Genomic DNA, 18,339 nt, shown 5'->3' with positions numbered 1-18,339 from the left:
TATAACGCCATGACTGAAAATGTCTGGTGAGCAAATTCTCATTAGATACACTGGCGGGCGATTAGAACATTCTTTGAACTGCTGGAATTCAGAAACAGTGACAGGGATGTGCAGAAGTGCCAGCATATTGTGGTCGCACAGAATTGTAAAAAGTCTGCTCAGGTTTGGGGCACCTCAAGTGAGGTTTCTGTGCTTAAGTCCATGGAGCTTGAAAACCACCCCCACACACATTGATATTTCTTGCTTTGGCCGCTGTGGGATTTCTCCGTTGAGAAGTTCTTCACGTTAGGGAAGCAGGCAGGCTGGACATTTGACTGGGCGCACTCGCTCCTGTGGTCCTGGCTTGGCTAGATCTCAGACGGAAGGTGGACGTTGACCTTCCTGGGTGTGAGTGCAGAGCTTCGTTGCAGTGTTTCTCTGCGCAGCCTAGTGAGTGCCCAGGTGGGCACACCCCAGTGCTGCACATTGCTCCCTGCTGTTTTCCATGCTTCCCCCGCCATGCTCAAAGGCCTTGCAAGGACATTTTGCCCTCAGCCTGTGAACGCAAGCAGTTTGGCTTTAAATGGGCTTGTGTCTTTTTCACTTGGAGGAAGGAGATGGGATATGGGGGTCGCGTGGAAGCCGTGAAAGCATGCTGACTGGGGCTCTCCTGGTTCCCTGGGACAGTGCTCCTGTAGGAAGGACATGGTGAAGATCTCCATGGATGTGTTTGTGAGGAAGTTCCAGCCAGAAAGGTACAAACTTTGGAAAGCTGGGAAGGACAGCACAGTTATCGACCATACTCTGCCCACGCCAGAAGCAGCTGAGTTTCTTAAGGAGAGCGAATTGCCGCCAAGAGCCAGAAATGAAGATTGTCCAGAGGAAGATGACATGGAAGGGCTTGAGGATGGAGAGGAGGGTGACTTAAAGAGAAGGTAACCCAGCGGCCCTCTGGGCCCAGCTGTTTGAGGGAGGGGTGTCTGGGCAGCTTCCATAACCTGTCGAGAGGCTGTTTCTAAGTGGGGTGTTTGAGCCACAGCTGAAGGAATTTTCTTCTTGGTAGAGGCTCCAGAATTCTCACAGCAAGGGCATTCAGGCTCTTCCTTATGACTGTCCCCCAGGAATGGCCACATCTGTATGTGGGCCTGTAGTTGGTTGGGGCGAAGGTCATATACACAAGAGAGCATGGCTCTCTCTGAGCCAGAAAAGTCATTTTTCTCATTGCCACACGAGACATTTTTTATTTTTTATTTATTTATTTTAAGTAGGCTCCCTGCCCAACGTGGGGCTTGAACTCACAACTCTGAGATCGAGAGTCGCATGCTCTACTGACTGAACCAGACAGGTGCCCCATCATAGGAGACATTTTTTACGAAGGAGAATGTAGTGGTGGGAATGAAACCCATAAGGGCAGGGGGTGGTGGGATTGAGGTAGGCCAGCGTCTTTGGTGTCTAAACTGGAGGATCCGTCTTCTGGGGAGTTTATCCTGGGCCATGTGGAGAAGAAAGGAGGAGTATTTATGGGGTACCTACGGTATGCCAGGTGCTCCGCCAGGTACTCTGCTTACCTTATAAGCTTCACATCAGATCTTTGAGGTGGGTGGTGATGTTCCTATTTTTTGGTGGATGGAACAGGCTCAGAGAGGTGAAGTCCCTTGTCTCTCCCACAGACAAGAGGTGGGACTGAAGTGTGAAGCATAGCGGGCAGGCTCTGGCCGTTCATTCATTTTGGGTTATGTGTGGATGTGGGTGAACATGTCTGTATGTGAATGTATTTGTGGCCCTTAAAAAGTGTGTTCTCCTCCTCGCAGCCTCGCCAGACATCGTATAGGGACAAAGAGGCACAGAGTTTGTCTTGAAATACCACAGGAGGTGAGTCAGAGTGAGCTCTTCCCTAAGGAGGAGCTGAGTTCCGGACAGTACGATGTGACGGAGTGCCAGGCCGCCTTCGCTCCTGTGAGGCCCACCCACAGCTCTGTGCGGCAAGTCGAGGATGCTCTTCCCTTCCCAGGTTGGTCGGCTGTGGTATTTTTCCCACAAGCGTTACCGTGCCCTGTGCTGTGTTAGATGCCATGTTGCGTGCAGGGTCACAGGTATGGAAAAGTGGGGAGATGGGTCTGTGAGCAGAGAGTGTAAGTGGAGTGTGAGAATGGGTGTGAGGAGAGGGACATGCTGGGCGGAAGGTAGGGGAGGTGCCCCCTCCCTCTGCCTGCTGAGGGGTCAGGGAAACGCCGAAGGTTGGTGAAGTGATGCTGACGCAGCTCTTACAAGAGAGGTTGGAGTTTTCCAGGCAGGCAGAGAGCTGGGGGCACCTAGGAAGGGCACCCAGAGGGGAGTAGCAGGGGCGCCGGCATGGAGGTCTGAAACCACACGAGCTATTTGGGGGGAGCTGGTAGTGATTTCCTGTAACTTGAATACCAGGGTGGGAAGGGTAGAAGACAGCTGTACTAGCAGGAGGTGAGACTAGAGAAGTAGGAGTAAGACGGTGTGGCGACTGGCTGCCATCTTAGTGTTTGCTCTCTCACGGGCTTGAGGGCCACTTGGATTTTAGGAAGGAAGTGGCGTGGTCAAATACGGTGTGGGACAGCCCACTCTACCTGCTCGGGTGGTTGATGAGGGTAGTTTTGTTAGGGGAGTTGAGTCAGCCTCGGGTGAGGCTTGGAGGATCTGTCCTGAGGGTGCCTTGGTGCACCTGCTGACAGCTGGACCGCACCGTGGACCGGGGCCCTGGGGCCTGGTTACCACAGTGTCTAGCGTGGGTCACCAGGCCTGCTGGGCTCAGGCCTTCGTTCCTGTGGGTGACTTCGGAGGGTCTGCTCTGTGCCTTCTATGCTCCATCGTAAACACAGAACCCTGGAGATAGGTGGTAGGCTACCTACCCTCCATGGGACGAGCCTGGAGGCCTGGAGCGGCTGAGCAGTGAGCCCCAGAGCACACAGTGACCCCGTAGGTGATAGAGCCAGAATCGGAAGCCACGCCTCACTTGCCACCCGTGTTCCTCTGTGCTTCACCACTCTGCTTTTCTCTAGCTTCATGTGTGCGTGGGGAAGTTGGCTCTGGCCAACGTGTGTGTGTGTTTCAGATTATTCTGACTCCTCTGAAGTCAAATTTGAAGAGCTTAAAAACGTCAAACTAGAAGAGGAGGATGAGGAGGAAGAGGAGGACCAAGAAACAACTGCCTTGGATCTTTCTGTGAATCCTGCTTCTATAGGCGGACGCCTTGTCCTCTCAGGTTCGAAAAAGAAATCGTCTTCTAGCCTGGGCTCCAGTTCTTCACGGGATTCTATTTCTTCCGATTCAGAAACCAGTGAGCCTCTGTCCTGCCGAGCCCAAGGGCAGTCGGGAGTTCTCACTGTGCACAGCTATGCCAAAGGGGACGGCAGGGTCACCGTGGGAGAGCCCTGCTCGAGGAAGAAAGGGGGCGCCACCGGAAGTATCAGTGAACGGGAGCTGGCGGAGGTATGGGCTCTGGGCAGTGCTGGTGGGAGGAGCTGCCTGGCTGGGGCCCTGTGGGGGGGGGAGTCGGGGTGGGGGGTGCTTGCTGCAGGTGTCCAAGATGGCAGGAGAGGCCGTCAGAAGGGGCCACCAGTCTACAGTGTCAAGCAGAAAGCCGGGTGGCATTGGTTTACTTCCAGCTTGTTCTTTGCTGGGAGTTCCTTTTCTCTTGCCCCGGTGTGCGTGTTCCAGAGAATTCAGCCGTCTTCATGACGGCTGCGGGTCTCCAGCTGTTGGACGCACCTTTCAACCCACCCCTGCCCTAGAGGCACGAGGATTAGGGTGGCAGTGGTTGCAGCCGGTTGTGTGTGGGTTGGGGATGAAATGGCCTTTCTTACCTGAAAATTCAAGGGTTTTTTTTTTTTTTTTTTTAAATCTTGACTGCCTTGTAGACACCCATGGGGATTTTCCCTCTCCTCCCCGCATACATTCTTCATCTCCCAGTACAACATGGTTGATAGAGCTTTGGAGACCAGGATGAATTCCCAAAGCCATAAATGTGAATGTTTGTTCAGGCTTTCTTCTAGAACATGCTGTCACCAAAGCTGCTCTCTCTCTGTTTTGTGTTGAAAGGCTCTTAATGGAGCTCAGTGGGACACAGCAGAGCCGTGTTGAATGCAGCCAGACTCATGGCTACCCAAGTGACCTGCTTTTACTCCCCAGCTGCACAGCTTATGGGTCAAGTTGTAGCTTCGAGTGGGGCTGGGGTGGGGTTGAAGTCAGTGCAGAAAAGTTTTAGTTATTCCCCATTTCCTTACCTTTACCTTTGAAAAACTGGTCTTTTAGAGGTTTTTATTATGAAATGTTTCATTATACAGATGGAGAACTATCACCAGCCCCTCACGTATACTCATTGTCTCCGGATGTCAGCATTTGGCCTATTGGCTTTCTCTGTTTTTGGCTTTAGTACTAACCCTGAGTCCATATTACACTTCTGGTTTTCCCAGTAGTGCCTTTTTGTGGTTGGTTTGTCCCTCATCTTGAATACCCACATCACTTTCCTTTCTGCCTTCTCTCAGTCTCAGGGCTCAGTTTCTGTAGATCTCCTCTTCCGCCACCCGTCCCTCCTTCTGTCTGAGTGGGGCAGACTGCTGAGCTGAGGACCGTGTTTCCTTCTCATTGCCCCTGGCGGCTGCTGTCTGCTCTCCTGTGGCAGCTTCCACAAGAGGTGGCTCTCCAGCTTGGACAGCAGAACCCCCCCGATGCCACATCAGAGCCACTCTTCTTCACAGAGCTCCCGGGTCTTCGTTGACCCTGCTCTTATGCTACCAGCCACGCTGTCCATGACCCTGCTCTTACGCTACCGGTCATGCTGTCCATGACCCTGCTGTTACATTACTGGTCACGCTGTCCGTGACCCTGCTCTTACGCTACCGGTCACACTGTCCTTGTGCGGTGTCCTCCTGCCTTTCTTGCCTTTGGCTGCAGTCACAACCACAAAGGCAGCTAAAAATAGCAAGGAGTTACTACATGCTAACTACTTTATCTGCATGGTTTATTTTTATTTATTTATTTTTTAAAAGATTTATTTATTGACAGAGAGAGACACAGCGAGAGAGGGAACACAAGCAGGAGGAGTGGGAGAGGGAGAAGCAGGCTTCCCGCGGAGCAAGGAGCCCAATGTGGGGCTCGATCCCAGGACCCTGGGATCATGACCCGAGCTGAAGGCAGACGCTTAACGACTGAGCCCCCCAGGAGCCCCTATCTGCATGGTTTAGACTATATGTTCCTGCTAAGTTCATCTTACCGCAGAGTGTGTGTGTGGAGGGGGGGTGTTGAGAGGAGCCAACAAATAACACCCATCTTTTTTTCTCCCAAATTAGGAACCAGTTAAGGAATGGATGTGGTAGTCAGGCTTATGGAGCTCAGAATGTTGCTTCATTACCAGTTAAAATGATTGAAGAGAGTAGCTTTTAACCTATGGCCAAATGGCTTTGCTGCTCATTTAACCTCAGTGAGACAGGCTACCTGCCTAGTCAGCTGGCAGTCCTGGAGGACACAGGCGTTTTATAGTGGCTGAACATTTTCCACTTGCCTTTCATGTGTGGTGGACACAGACCTGAACGCACTCCCTCCGCAAAAGGCAGATCCCAGCTAAGTGAAGCTCACTAAGGTCCAAGGGTTGGGAGAAAAGCCAGGAAACCCTCCATATGGAAATATGCTGGGAGGAGGAGCCTTCTCTCTGACATGCCTCTTATTCCTGCTTAAAAACCACGAGTGCCTTCCTGGCTCCTTTTTATGTCTGTATGGCCTTCTTAGCTGGAGTCTGATGGTAATGCCATTCTCCGTTGCATCGCCACCCAGCCCCCTGCCCCACCCCTCCTAGATGCGCTGCTGTCTTTGAACTACTTCACATTCTCTAAAAATAACTTGGCTGCTCTGCCTCTTTGCTTTACTCCATAAGCACACACGGTGTGCCTACTCGGGGCTAGGACTGTGCCTTCGAGGAGCTCATAGTCTAGATGTGAGCAAATAAATCCATCCCTTAGGGATAAGTGTTGTCGTCCAAGTGGAAGAGTTAGCAGCTCAGCCTGGGGTTGGGGTGAAGAGTATGGGGAGACTGTGGAGAAGCAGGCGTCGTAGCTAGGCTGAAGATTTGCAGGAGTATGTGTGGTGGCTGGAGGGAAATGGGGAAGGGAATCTGGGAGAGGAGTGTGTTCTAAATGGTGATGGTTGCACATGCCAAGGTTAAAGCATGTGCAGAGTTTTGTTGGTCTCAGGCATATGGGTCTGGAGAGGGCCTTGGGAGGTGCTGTGGAGGGTGTCAGAAGCCAGATCGGAGTGGTCTGCCTGTGTGTCATGAAGCAGTTTGACTTTGGAAGGTTCACTGCCATGTGTTTCTGGAGATTGAAGATTTCCAGAGTACATTTTTTTTTTAAAGATTTTATTTATTTATTTGAGAAAGAGCACGAGCCAGGGCAGGGGCAAACAGATACCCTGCTCAGTGGGAAGCCCGATCCCAGGACCCTGAGATCATGACCTGGGCCTAAGGCACTGAGCCACCCAGGCGCCCCCTAGCCACATTTTACATACTTGGTTGTCAAGGGACATCAGAATACATTTTTATTTATTTTTTTTAAAAGATTTTATTTATTTATTTGAGAGAGAGAGTGAGAGAGAGAGAGCACATGAGAGGGGGGAGGGTCAGAGGGAGAAGCAGACTCCCTGCTGAGCAGGGAGCCCGAGGCGGGACTCGATCCTGGGACTTGAGGATCATGACCTGAGCCGAAGGCAGTCGCTTAACCGACTGAGCCACCCAGGCGCCCCCAGAATACATTTTTAAATGCACAAAGATGCGTGTGGAATAATAAAGTGAACCCACAAATGCTCCTCACCTGGGCCTGACGGTTGTCAATACTTGGCCACATTTGCTTCACTTCTCCTTTTGTCAGTTGAAGCGCTCCTTCTATTATATTTATTTTTTACATTTTAGGTTGATTTGTTTTTAATTGTACTAAAGCACACACGACATAAAATCTGTTGTTTTAGCCATTTTTTCGCGTACAGTTCAGCGGCCTCCCGTGCATTCTCGTTTGTTGTAAGCCATCACCAGGCCACAGGTGGTTTGGAGGTAGGAGGAGCCGGGGGAGCCCTCGGCACACGTCTTTCCTGGAACAGTTCTCTTGCTTATTGGAGCCCAGCCCTTTTCAAAAGTCACTACTTCCAGAAACCTATTCATTGCTTCCATCTGCTTTCCTTCCTACCTCGAACACCTGCAGCGCTTGGCTCCCTTTTTATGACAGTCCGCCATACTCTGCACAGTTTCCTAGGCGGGGGAAGGCCAGACTTCCAGGAGTGAGGCCCTGTGCCACATCAGCCTTGCTGCTTCAGGTACCAGCATGGTCCTGGGACTTGGCCATGAGCCTTCTGTAAATGTGGAAGGAATAAATGGAAGTTTAGTTTTAGTAGGAAGCTGACATCAGGATTGATTGGGTTGGAATGGGGGACTGACAGTCAAGGCTTGAGGCAGAAACTGAACCGCTTTACCTATCCCTGGAGAGGTCTAATGGCATTGTATCTATATTTGGAAATACCTGGGTTTTGAAGAGCACCCTTGTGGCCCTCCTGCCCCCACTTTAAGCATCCCCCACGCTGTAATTCAGGCCTCTTGCTGTTCAGTTTATGTGCTGGTCTTTGTCAGGGGCCTTGGTAAAAGCACCCAGGTTGACTGCTGAAGCACCAAAGCTACAATGATGTGTCTGTTGTAACATTTCTTGTTAGTTTAAGCTGCTTTGAGAAAGTGAGTTCCCAAAACAAAGAGGGAGCAGTTGGCTCTTCACTGTATAGAACAAGCCCCATAAAGAACATTGCCCTTGACCTGGGTGCCTGATGTTAGAAAAGGGGGAACAGAGAACTCAGGAGCCTGAACTCTAGGTCTCTTGAGGCAGGGACTTGGAAGACCCTACCTGCTGTCACACCCCATCCTCACAAAGAGCATTCACCGCTCCCACTTTACGAGTGGAACGCTACTTGCTGGGCTCACACAGCTAGTTGCTAGAACTGGGGTTGGACCCCCAGCCCTTTCTGCTACATACTGAAGGAATTTAGAAGTCGGAGCACATCTCAGGGGGGAAGGCCTTGTGGAGACCACATAGCAGGAGGAGTACTGAGGCCAGAAGATGAGAAAATGTGGAAAGACATTTAACTATTTGAATAGATCTGACTACTTTGGTCAGAGGCAACGGGACAGTAGTGGAAAGGGTAGAGACTTGAGACTTGCACACCAAGTCCCACTCTGGCTGGGCCATGAGCTCCTTGAGGCTCGGGATTGTGTGTCGCCGGTGTATGCATTGCCACGGCCCCAAGCATGGTATGCTGGGTACATACGCTGGCATACAGGAGGCACTTGAACAAATAGGGCTGGGTACTGGCATCTTCTTTCCCAGAGCTGCATTCTGGTGTTCTTGGTCTTGACTCCTCTACTTTCTCCAGCACTTGGACCTACTAAATGATCTGTCTATATCTCCTACCCCATGCTCATTTCCCATTGCTGCTTTTTACAAGTTCCCACAAACTGAGAGTCTGAGACCAGTACAGATTTATTATCTTCCAGTTCTTCGGGAGTCTGGCATGGGCCTCATTATGCTAAAGTTAAGGTGTCAGCAGGGCTGTGTACCTTCCTGGAGGCTCCAGAGGGAGACGCCTTGCCCTGCCCAGCTTCTTCAGGCTCCTCACATTCCTTGGCCCATGGCCTTTCTCTTCCATCTTCGAAAAAAGCAGCCACATCGGCCAAGTCTTGCTCACTTGGGCATCACTTGGACCCTGAGTCTTCTGCTTCCATCTTCATTATTAAGCACTGTTTGATTACATTCGGCCTGCCCAGAGAATCTAAGATAATCTTACTATTTTATCCAATGAGCACACTTAATAATGTTTTGTCATGTAAACGTAGCATTCACAGGGATTAGACCTGCACCTCTCTGGGGGACCGTTATTCTGTCTGCCACGTGCTTAGTATCTCTCCTCTCCCAGGCTTCCTCACTCTCTGCCTATAAAACATATGCAGCCCCGTTTCTCAAATACAACTGGAGGGAATTCCCTATGATCTCATTTCTTCCCTTAATCTTCTCAAGAAGAGACTCGGATGCATTCATTCCTTAGTTTCTTACTTCTGTCTGCTGGAACTTATCTTAAAAAAGTCCTGACACCTCCCAGTTGCTGAGTCCTTGGGCCCCTTCCTGCTCAGCTCTTAGGCCTCCTTTGGCACTGCGGCATTCCCCTCCTAGCTTTCTGTATTTCTCCTGTACTCTCTGTGGTAGATCTCCGTTTTCTTTTCTTTTCTTTCTTTTTTTTTCTTTTAAAGATTTTATTTATTTGAGAGAGAGCACAAGAGCAGGGAGGACAGGGAGGAGGCAGGGAGCCCGACGATTGCAGGATCCTGGGGTCATGACCTGAGCTGAAGGCAGACGCTTAACCAACTGAGCCACCCAGGTGTCCCTGGATCTCCCTTTTCTCTCTCTTCCTCCTCCCGTTCCAGAAGACTTGTTCTCCATTCAGTTTATCTTCCGCTGGTACTGTCATCCACTCCCATGATTTCAATTCTGAACCTGATGCTGAGCATCCTTAAATCTACAGTTCTTGCTCTGACTTGCTTTCTGAACCCTCGGGCTCATTTCTTCTGGCCCATCTGGGTGTTGCCAGAGAAACAAGGCGGGTGGTACGTGCCTCGCATGTTTAACTTGGCTTGTTACTCCTCCCCCTTCATCCCCATGAATCCTCATAGGTCTCTCTCACCTTGGTGATCCATTTCGGGTTCCTTTATTTTTTCTTACTTCCTGGTCTGCCACTGCTATATCCCAGATTTAAGCCTGTTATCTAGGTGGTCTACAAAGGCAGAATGTAAGAAGATTATCGGAATGCAGAAATAGTGGGACTTTATTTATTTTTAATAATTAATTTTTTTTACTCTAAGTAAACTGTATGCCACACCTGGGGCTCAAACTCACGACCCTAAGATCGAGAGTCACATGCTCTACTGACTTAGCCAGCCAGGCTCCGCAATGGAATTTTATTTTTATCTTTATCTTTTTATAGTCTATTTTTAAAAAATTAAGATTTATTGGGGCTCCCAGGTGGCTCAGTCAGTTAAACGTCTGCCTTTGGCTCAGGTCATGATCCCAGGGTCCTGGGATCAAGCCCCACATCGGGCTCTGCTCAGCAGGGAACCTGCTTCTCCCTCTCCCTCTGCCTGCTGCTTCCCATGCTTGTGCTCTCTCGCTGTCTCTGTCAATTAAATAAATAAAATCTAAAAAAAAAAATATATTTATTTATTTTTAATTTTTAATTTTTCTTACGATTTTTTAAATTTATTTGACAGAGAGAGACACAGCGAGAGAGGGAACACAAGCAGGGGGAGTGGGAGAGGGAGAAGCAGGCTTCCCGCAGAGCAGGGAGCCTGATGTGGGGCTCAGCCCCAGGACCCTGGGATCATGACCTGAGCCGAAGGCAGACACTTAACGACTGAGCCACCCAGGTGCCCCAAGATTGATTTATTTGAGAGAGAACGCGTGTGTGCAAGGCGGTAAGGTGAGGGGATTAGGGGCAGAGGGAGAGAGTGTCTTAAGTAGACCCCATGCTGAACGCAGAGCTCAAACGCATGGCTCAATCTCATGACCCTGATAACACAACTTAAGCAGAAACCAGTAGTTGAATGCTTAATCTCCTGCACTACCCAGGTGCCTTTACAGTCTATTCTTGTTTCAAAATGTGCATAAGCACATTGTTGTATGTAATTCGTTAGTTAAGTATACCTATGGTGGGAGTGCATGTCCCTAAAGTTTTTTATTTCATGGTAGCACTGTGAAATAAATTTGATGAGTCTAGTTTTCTAGTTTGTTTCAGTCAAAGAACCCTTTCTTTAAGTGAAATCTTACTCATTTAAAAAGTATAAATGAAAAACAGGGCTGTTTGGGCCTTCTTGATGTGCACTTTGGAAATTGCTGGTTTAGCCTGGTTTAACTGACTGAGCCACCCAGGCATCCCTGAAATAGTATTTTTTTCTTTTCTTTTCTTTTCTTTTTTTTTTTTTTTTTTGGGTAAATAGTAGTGGGATTGATTCCTGGGTTGTAGGGTAATTCTATTTTTAATTTTTTGGAGAACCTCCATACTGTTTTCCACAGTGGCTGTACTGGTTTGCATTCCCATCAACAGTGCAAGAGGGTTCCTTTTTCTCCACATTCTCACCAACACCTGTTTGTTGTGTTGTTAATTTTAGCCATTCTGACAGGTGTGAAGTGGTATCTCATCATGGTTTTGATTTGTATTTCCCTGATGAATGATGTTGAGCACACCTTTTCATGTGTCTGTTGGCCATTTGGATGTCTTTAGAGAAATGTCTGTTCACGTGTCTTCTGCCCAGTTTTAATTGGATTATTTGGTTTTTGGGTGTTGAGTTGTAGGAGTTCTTTATATATTTTGTATACTAACCCTTTATCGGATATGTCACTTGCAAGTATCTTCTCCCATTCTGTAGGCTATCTTTTAGTTTTGTTGATTGTTTCCTTTGCTGTGCAGAAGCTTTTTATTTCGATGTAGTCCCAATACATTGAAATAAAAAACATCTGGAAAAAAGTTGCTGTGGCCAATGTCCGAAAAATTAACTGCCTGTGCTCTTTTGTAGAATTTTTATCTTTTTTATCTTTTTTTATTTTTTGACAGAGAGAGACACAGTGAGAGAGAGGGAACACAAACGGGGAGAGGGAGAGGGAGAAGCAGACTCCCCGCAGAGCAGGGAGCCCGACGTGGGGCTCGATCCCAGGACTCTGGGGTCATGACCCAAGCCGAAGGCAGATGCTTAATGACTAAGCCACCCAGGCGCCCCTCTTTTCTAGAATTTTTATGGTTTCAGGTCTCATATTTAGGTCTTTAATCCATTTTGAATTAATTTTTGTGTATGATGTAAGAAAGTGGTCGTTTCATTCTTTTGCATGTAGCTGTCCAGTTTTTCCAACACATTTGTTTTTTTTAAATTTATTTAAAATTTTTTTTATTATTTATTTATTTATTTGAGAGAGAGAGAGAGTGCACATGAGAGGGGGGAGGGTCAGAGGGAGAAGCAGACTCCCCGCTGAGCAGGGAGCCCGATGTGGGACTCGATCCCGGGACTCCAGGATCATGACCTGAGCCGAAGGCAGTCACTTAACCAACTGAGCCACCCAGGCACCCCCAACACATTTGTTGAGGAGACTGTCTTTGTCTTTTCCCCGTGGCATATTCTTTTTTTTTTTTTTAAGATTTTATTTATTTATTTGACAGAGCACAAGCAGGGGGAGTGGGCAGAGGGAGAGGGAGAAGCAGACTCCCTGCTGAGCAAGGAGCCCGATGTGGGCCTCAATCCCGGGACCCTGAGATCATGACCTGAGCTGAAGGCAGATGCTTAACCAACTGAGCCACCCAGGCGCCCCTCCCCGTGGCATATTCTTATATTATTATTTAGTTGAATACTAGTCGACTATATAGTGTGGGTTTATTTCTGGATTTTCTGTTCCATTGATCAGTGCGTCTGTTTATGTGCCATTAACATACTGTTTTGATTACTACAGCTTTGTAACATAACTTGAAGTCTGGAATTGTGATGCCTCCAGCTTTGCTTTTCGTTTTCGAGATTGCTTCGGCTATTAGGGGTCTTTTGTCATTCAAATTTTAGGATTGTTCTAGTTATGTGAAAAATGCTGTTGGTATTTTGATAGAGATTGCATTAACTGTGTAGATTGGTTTGGGTAGTGATTTTAACAGTATTCTTCCAATTCATAAGCATGGAATATCTGTGTTTTCAATTTTTTTCATCAATGTTTTACAGTTTTCAGAGTACAGGTCTTTCAGCTCTTTATTTCTAGGTATCTTATTATTTTTGGTGTAATTGATTACAGTTGTTTTCTTAATTTCTCTTTCTGCTGTTTCATTATTGGTGTATAGAAATGCAGCAGATTTCTGTGGATTGATTTTGTATCCTGTGACTTTACTGAATTCCTTTATCAGTTCTAGCGGTTTTTTGGTGGAGTCTTTCGGGTTTTCTATATATGGTATCATGTCATCTGTAAATAGTGAAAATTTTACTTCTTCCTTACTGATTTGGGTGCCTTTTATTTCTTGTCTGATTGCTGTGGCTAGGACTTCCAGTATTGTTGACTAAAGTGGTGAGACTGGACATCCTTGTCTTGTTCCTGACCTTAGAGGAAAAGCCCTGTTTTTTTTCCATTGAGGATGTTAGCTGCGGGTTTTTCATATATAGCCTTAATTACGTTGAAGTATGTTGTCTCTAAACCTACTTTGTTGAGGGTTTTTATCATGAATGGATGTTGTACTTTGTCAAATGCTTTTTCTGAGAGGATGATGAAGTTTTTTAAATACATTGACTGGAACGAAACTCATGTGGTCTTACTTATTCAGTCTTGTACATCTTAAACCTAATTGCATTTGCTCTGGCATTATCTAAATACAACGTTAGTTACATCAACTTTTGCTTTTGTAGCTAGGCCAGAGTTTTAGATGTGCACTCTGTCCTGTTTGATGAGGAAACTAACTGAGGAATGAATAGTATCAGCTAGAGCCGAGGGCTTGACAGCCCATAAGGAGAGGCTAGCCTAGTTTACTTTAATGGGTCAGCTGTTCCTCACCCCTTCGGACGTCCTCTAGCTTTTCAAGGCCAATGGCCCAGCTGCCTGGCTCTTTGTAACAGGTGCTGCTGCCCTTCTGCTCTAAGAAAAGGGGCACCTGGTTTCTCTGGGGCTCTCAGAGATGCAGTCTCATGACTGTGGGCTTAAGGGAGGGGGCGTGGCTCTCCTGTAGAGTACATTTATTTTTGGTACATTTGTTTCAGGCTGCTTCTGAGAGGAACAGGAGCTACACTTGTTAGGCACAAATTTCGCCCTGAAATGTTTACATAATCCTAGTTTAGATTAGTTTGCATGGTACTGTCATTTTGGTTTTTCCAAAGACAGGTGTGTTCTGTGTTCGCTTTTATATTTCTTTGTGTCTCTCTATGCCTGTCCTTTCCCTTGCTTTTTATTGTAAGACTAACTTCTGCTGTGTCCCTAAGTGGAGGCAAGACCAATTAATTTGATTTCTTCTTGTGGTTTGCCCAGGTGGCGGATGAATACATGTTTTCCCTGGAGGAGAATAAGAAGTCCAAGGGCCGTCGTCAGCCCTTAAGCAAGCTCCCCCGCCATCACCCACTCGTGTTGCAGGATTGCGTCAGTGATGATGGTAAGTGTTGTTTTCCCTCTTCACCGGGAAGAGGGAAGGAAGTGTTTCACCTGGACATTGGGAGACCCAGCTGAAATGTCAGGTGTGGGCCTGTGGCTGAGCCGTTCTCCCAGATACTCCACAAAGAGGCCAGGATCTAATTTGATACTTAATTTATAATCATATTTCTTTGTATGTCTGTGTATCTTGGAATGTGCCTAATATAGGATGATCGCATGCAGGTTCTTCTCTTTCTTTACTAGGAGGTATAGGCTGATTTTTCTGGATAGCAATTCTGTCAATGATGCCAAGCCCAATGCTGAATGTGTAGCTACAGAGATAACTAAGATATGTCCATGCCCTCAAAAAGCTCACAAGGTAGTTGGGCAAACTGACAGGTAAACAGATCTAAAGAAAGGAGATGTTAATCTACGCAGAAGGGCGTGCGAAGAGAGATTCAGAGGGAGCCACTCAGTTAAAGGGCCAGGTCAGGGTGTGATGGGTGGGTCCAGAGTGAGGTGGGGAGGGGGGGGATGGAAGAGGGAGGCCCTGCTTCTAGTGCGCCTTTAGGAGCCTTTGGGCGCCTTTGACGGGGTTTTAAGTGGCCAGATTTACAATAGAAGGATTGCTCCTAGTGACTGCATCTTGAGAATGGCTTTGAGGGCCACAGATGGGCTTTTGTCTTGGACTCTGAGAGATAGGGGAGGGTCTGAAGCAGGATGATGGTGGTTCGGATGGGGGGAGGGTTGTAGTGAGGGTGTTGGGAACGTAAAGTCAGCTGGATTTGGGGGTTGGATATAGATCTGTGAGTGTGGTAGGGACTGGAGAAGGCTGAGTTCAGTGCCTCCCTGCCTTCTAGCTTTGGTTGGGATTGGCAACCCATGTTCAGTGTCTGTGGAGGATGTAGACTTGGGGCTAAGCACGGTTGGTGTTTGATACCTTTTTAAAAAATGTATTCAAAATGGGGCACCTGGGTGGCTCAGTCAGTTAAGCGCCTGACTCTTGATTTCAGCTCAGGTCATGATCTCAGGGGTCATGGGATGGAGCCTTGTATCTGGCCCCACACTCAGCAGGGAGTCTGCTTGAGATTCTTACTCTTGCTCTCCCTCTGCCCCCAACCCCTGTGCTCACTTTCTCTCTCTCAAATAAATAAATATTAAAAAAAATTATTAAAAAAAAAATTTTTTTTTTCTGAAGTGTAGTTGACACAGTTACATTGCTTCCAGGTGTTTGACATTGTGATTGGACAACTTTGTTATGCTATGCTGACCAAATGTAGCTACCATCTGTTTGATACCTTCACCTAGAGTACATGAGGCCACTCGGGAGAGGGCAGAGGCTGGGGTAGGAGGACAGGAAGAAGGGCCTGTGAAGGAGACAGAAGGGGAGTAGGCAGGGATTGGGGCAGAACTGGGAACTTTGTCTGTCTATCACTGGAGCTCAGAGTTGTTGCCATCAGGGCAGGGTGGTCTCCTGTGCTGCCTGGAGCTCAGAGTTCCAGGAACATGAGTGTGGGGGAGTCTCGGGTGGTGACCAGGTCCCTTGTTACTCTTGACTAATGCCAGGCCCTTTCTTACCCTGCCCTGTCCTTCCTGGCACCAGTGGCTGACTGGGAATGTCTAGAGTCACCAGCCTCTCTGCTCCATAAGCAAGCCCATGTTGCCTTGCTGATCTGACGCTGGTGCCCACCTCTGCTGGTCCCCACTTTCCTTGGTAGTAGGATTGTGGTAAGCGGGTGGGGAAAGTCTTTTGAGATCCTATAGTCAAAAGTAGGCCAGACCTTGAGGCAGAGTCTGAGGAAGTCCTCTGTGCTCTTCCTCCGGCCCAGAAAGGGCTTGGTTTCTCTGGGTAGCAGCAGCCTCGCTTCAGGGTCTCCACCCCCAGTGCTGTAAAAGCTCTAAATAATAGGTTTTAGAAAATTGGAAAAGCAAAGTTACAAAGAGGACAGAATTACCCTGCAGAGGTGACCACTTGCATGTTTTAGTGTGTTAATCTTCCTGATTTTTCTGGTCAGGTATTAGATTGTATCCACGTATGTCTTTTTATAATAATGTAGTTGAGATCATAACATACAGCCTGCCAACTGTTTATGATTAGTTTCAAATGTGGAAAAGTTGAAGGAATGAAAACACCGTGTGCGCCTCCCATATCCAGTGGCTGCCACCATGTTCCCGTGGGCGCTGTCTCCGCACATGTTGGGGTACACACTACACACAGTCGCTGCCACCTCTGGGAGTGGGCTGTCACCACCGGGTCACCTGAAGTGCGCCGAGGGGCATCTCCGAAGGATCCTCTCCTGTGCAAACACTGTTACCACACTGAAGAAAATAAGCCATATTTCAGGATATTCTCCCATCTTCAGTCCATATTAATTTTTCCCTGCTTACCCCTAAAATGTGTTTTATAGCTTTTTTCCTTTAAACCAGTATAAACCAAACCAGGGTCACCCATTTCAAAGCTTTGTTTCTTTAGTCTCTTTTAGTCTAGCCCGCCCCCCTCCGCCACAACTTATCCATTTTTTTTAAATCGAGGCATAAATACTCCATGAAATATACATGTCTAACTTGCACATTGCAGTGATGTTTTGTATATGTAAACTGTAAAATTCCTGCAAGTTTCACTTAACATAGTGAACATTTTTCCTTGTCATTACAGTGTTCATAAGTTGGGGTGACTTGGGGCCACTTACGGTTTTGTAAACAGAGCAGATGTCACCGTGTTAATTTTTCTCTTGTGATTGGGAGGCTGTTTCTGTTTCTTCTATTCTATCTTGGTCACTCTTGTTTTGGCCAGGAGAAGGAAAATAATCTGCTTTGGTTTCGGCACCATGGTTCCTGGCTGGACCTGGTCGATGGGGCTTGTAGGGGTGGATTTTAATTGTCTGCAGTGGCCTCACTCCATTACAGTACACTTCACTGAGGTCACTCACACGGCAGCTGCCAGGTCTCATTAGAGTCAACATGACTATGAAGGCAGAGTAGGTAACTACATTGAGCCAGAGTTGCCAGAGATGAGCCATTAAATGGGCTCCTAGTGCAAGTACGTACCAGAGCATTCCTTGGGCTGCCCTGCAGAGGTCTGTAGGGCCTCTTCACAGCGGTTCTGTCTTGGAAGAAGTGAGATCATTGGAGGGGTTGTAGCTGGGGATTCCTGATGCCCACACATAGCTGGATGCAGTGACCCCCGTGGAGGGCGTCACGTGGTGTGGCTGGCACGCAGCTGGTCTCCTCTCAGGTGCAGGTGCTGCATACTTGGGCCTTTTTTGGACTCGCTTGCCAAAGAAGGACATCCCAAATGTAACCTCTCATACTTCCCTCACTTGGGGGAGCATCTGGAGAAACACTGTGGATTAGTTTATTTTGATATTTGTTGTTCCTTTTACCAAAGATTGCCTTCAGTGACCCATAATCTTAGAGTTATGGTGTTTTCCTACCTCCTTGACCTTGTTTCTCTTGGAACCTAGTGGGCTATGCCCATCTCACTGATTTAAGGGGAACTGGAAAGTGTGCACCTTTATCACTTCCATCTTGTTTTGCGAGCATAGTTTTTTGTTTTCTATTCAGCAATGTGTCCCTTTCTTTTGGCACCCAGAGGTGCCATTTTCCTTCCTCAGGCAGTGCTGAGGCCTGATGAATCATATGCTCTGTTGTCTAGAGTCATGAGGAGATACATATTTGTCTTCTAGACCAGAAGTCTGTGAAGGAGCAGGTAGTAAATGTTTCAGGCTTCATAGAAGGCCTTTCGCCTTCTGTCACATATTCTTCTTTCTTTCCCTTAACCTTTAGAAAAATGTAAAAACAATTCTTAGCTCCCCAAGTGGATTGCATTTGTCCTATGGGTCATTGTGTGCTAGGCCTTGGTCTAGACTCAAGGTGTGACATCCTTTGCCTGGGAAAGAGGGTTTGTCTTGGTCACGCTTAACCTTCCTCTGAGCAGAGCTAGGATGGCTGGGAATGCTTGTCCAGAAAAGGCAGATATCCCACTGACCTTTCCAGAGGGAGCTGGAAAGTTCTGACCAAGGCACATGGTGTAAAAACTTTGAAGCCTTGCCATCTCCTTGTTATTTTTTTTTCCTTGTTTCCATTCAGTGCAGCTATAGAGAATATTCTTAAAAGGTAGGGACTCAACATGATGACATATTGGAGGCAGCAAGTAACGTGGTTTCTGGCAAGACTGTGTCTC

General features: G+C 47.6%; 1 protein-coding gene across 3 annotated transcripts in view; it reads left to right on the top strand.

Annotated features, from left to right (window-relative positions):
* KDM4A (lysine demethylase 4A) overlaps positions 1–18,339 on the top strand; it is a 44,088-nt gene that overhangs the window by 11,315 nt on the left and 14,434 nt on the right. For all 3 annotated transcript variants that reach the window (XM_028123270.2, XM_028123268.2, XM_028123269.2), the window contains exons 9-12: positions 667–914; positions 1,791–1,990; positions 3,062–3,438; positions 14,058–14,178. In XM_028123270.2, the coding sequence (XP_027979071.1) occupies positions 667–914; positions 1,791–1,990; positions 3,062–3,438; positions 14,058–14,178 (946 nt within the window). The remainder of the gene's footprint in view (positions 1–666; positions 915–1,790; positions 1,991–3,061; positions 3,439–14,057; positions 14,179–18,339) is intronic.

The sequence above is a fragment of the Eumetopias jubatus genome, unplaced genomic scaffold (genome assembly GCF_037043125.1).
Source record: "Eumetopias jubatus isolate StellerSeaLion01/CBP00866 unplaced genomic scaffold, mEumJub1_p1.0 scaffold_4, whole genome shotgun sequence".
In the NCBI taxonomy this organism is placed as follows: Eukaryota; Metazoa; Chordata; class Mammalia; order Carnivora; family Otariidae; genus Eumetopias; species Eumetopias jubatus.
The sequence above is the reverse complement of the archived record's forward strand: the minus strand, read 5'-3'. Positions and strand labels throughout refer to the sequence as shown.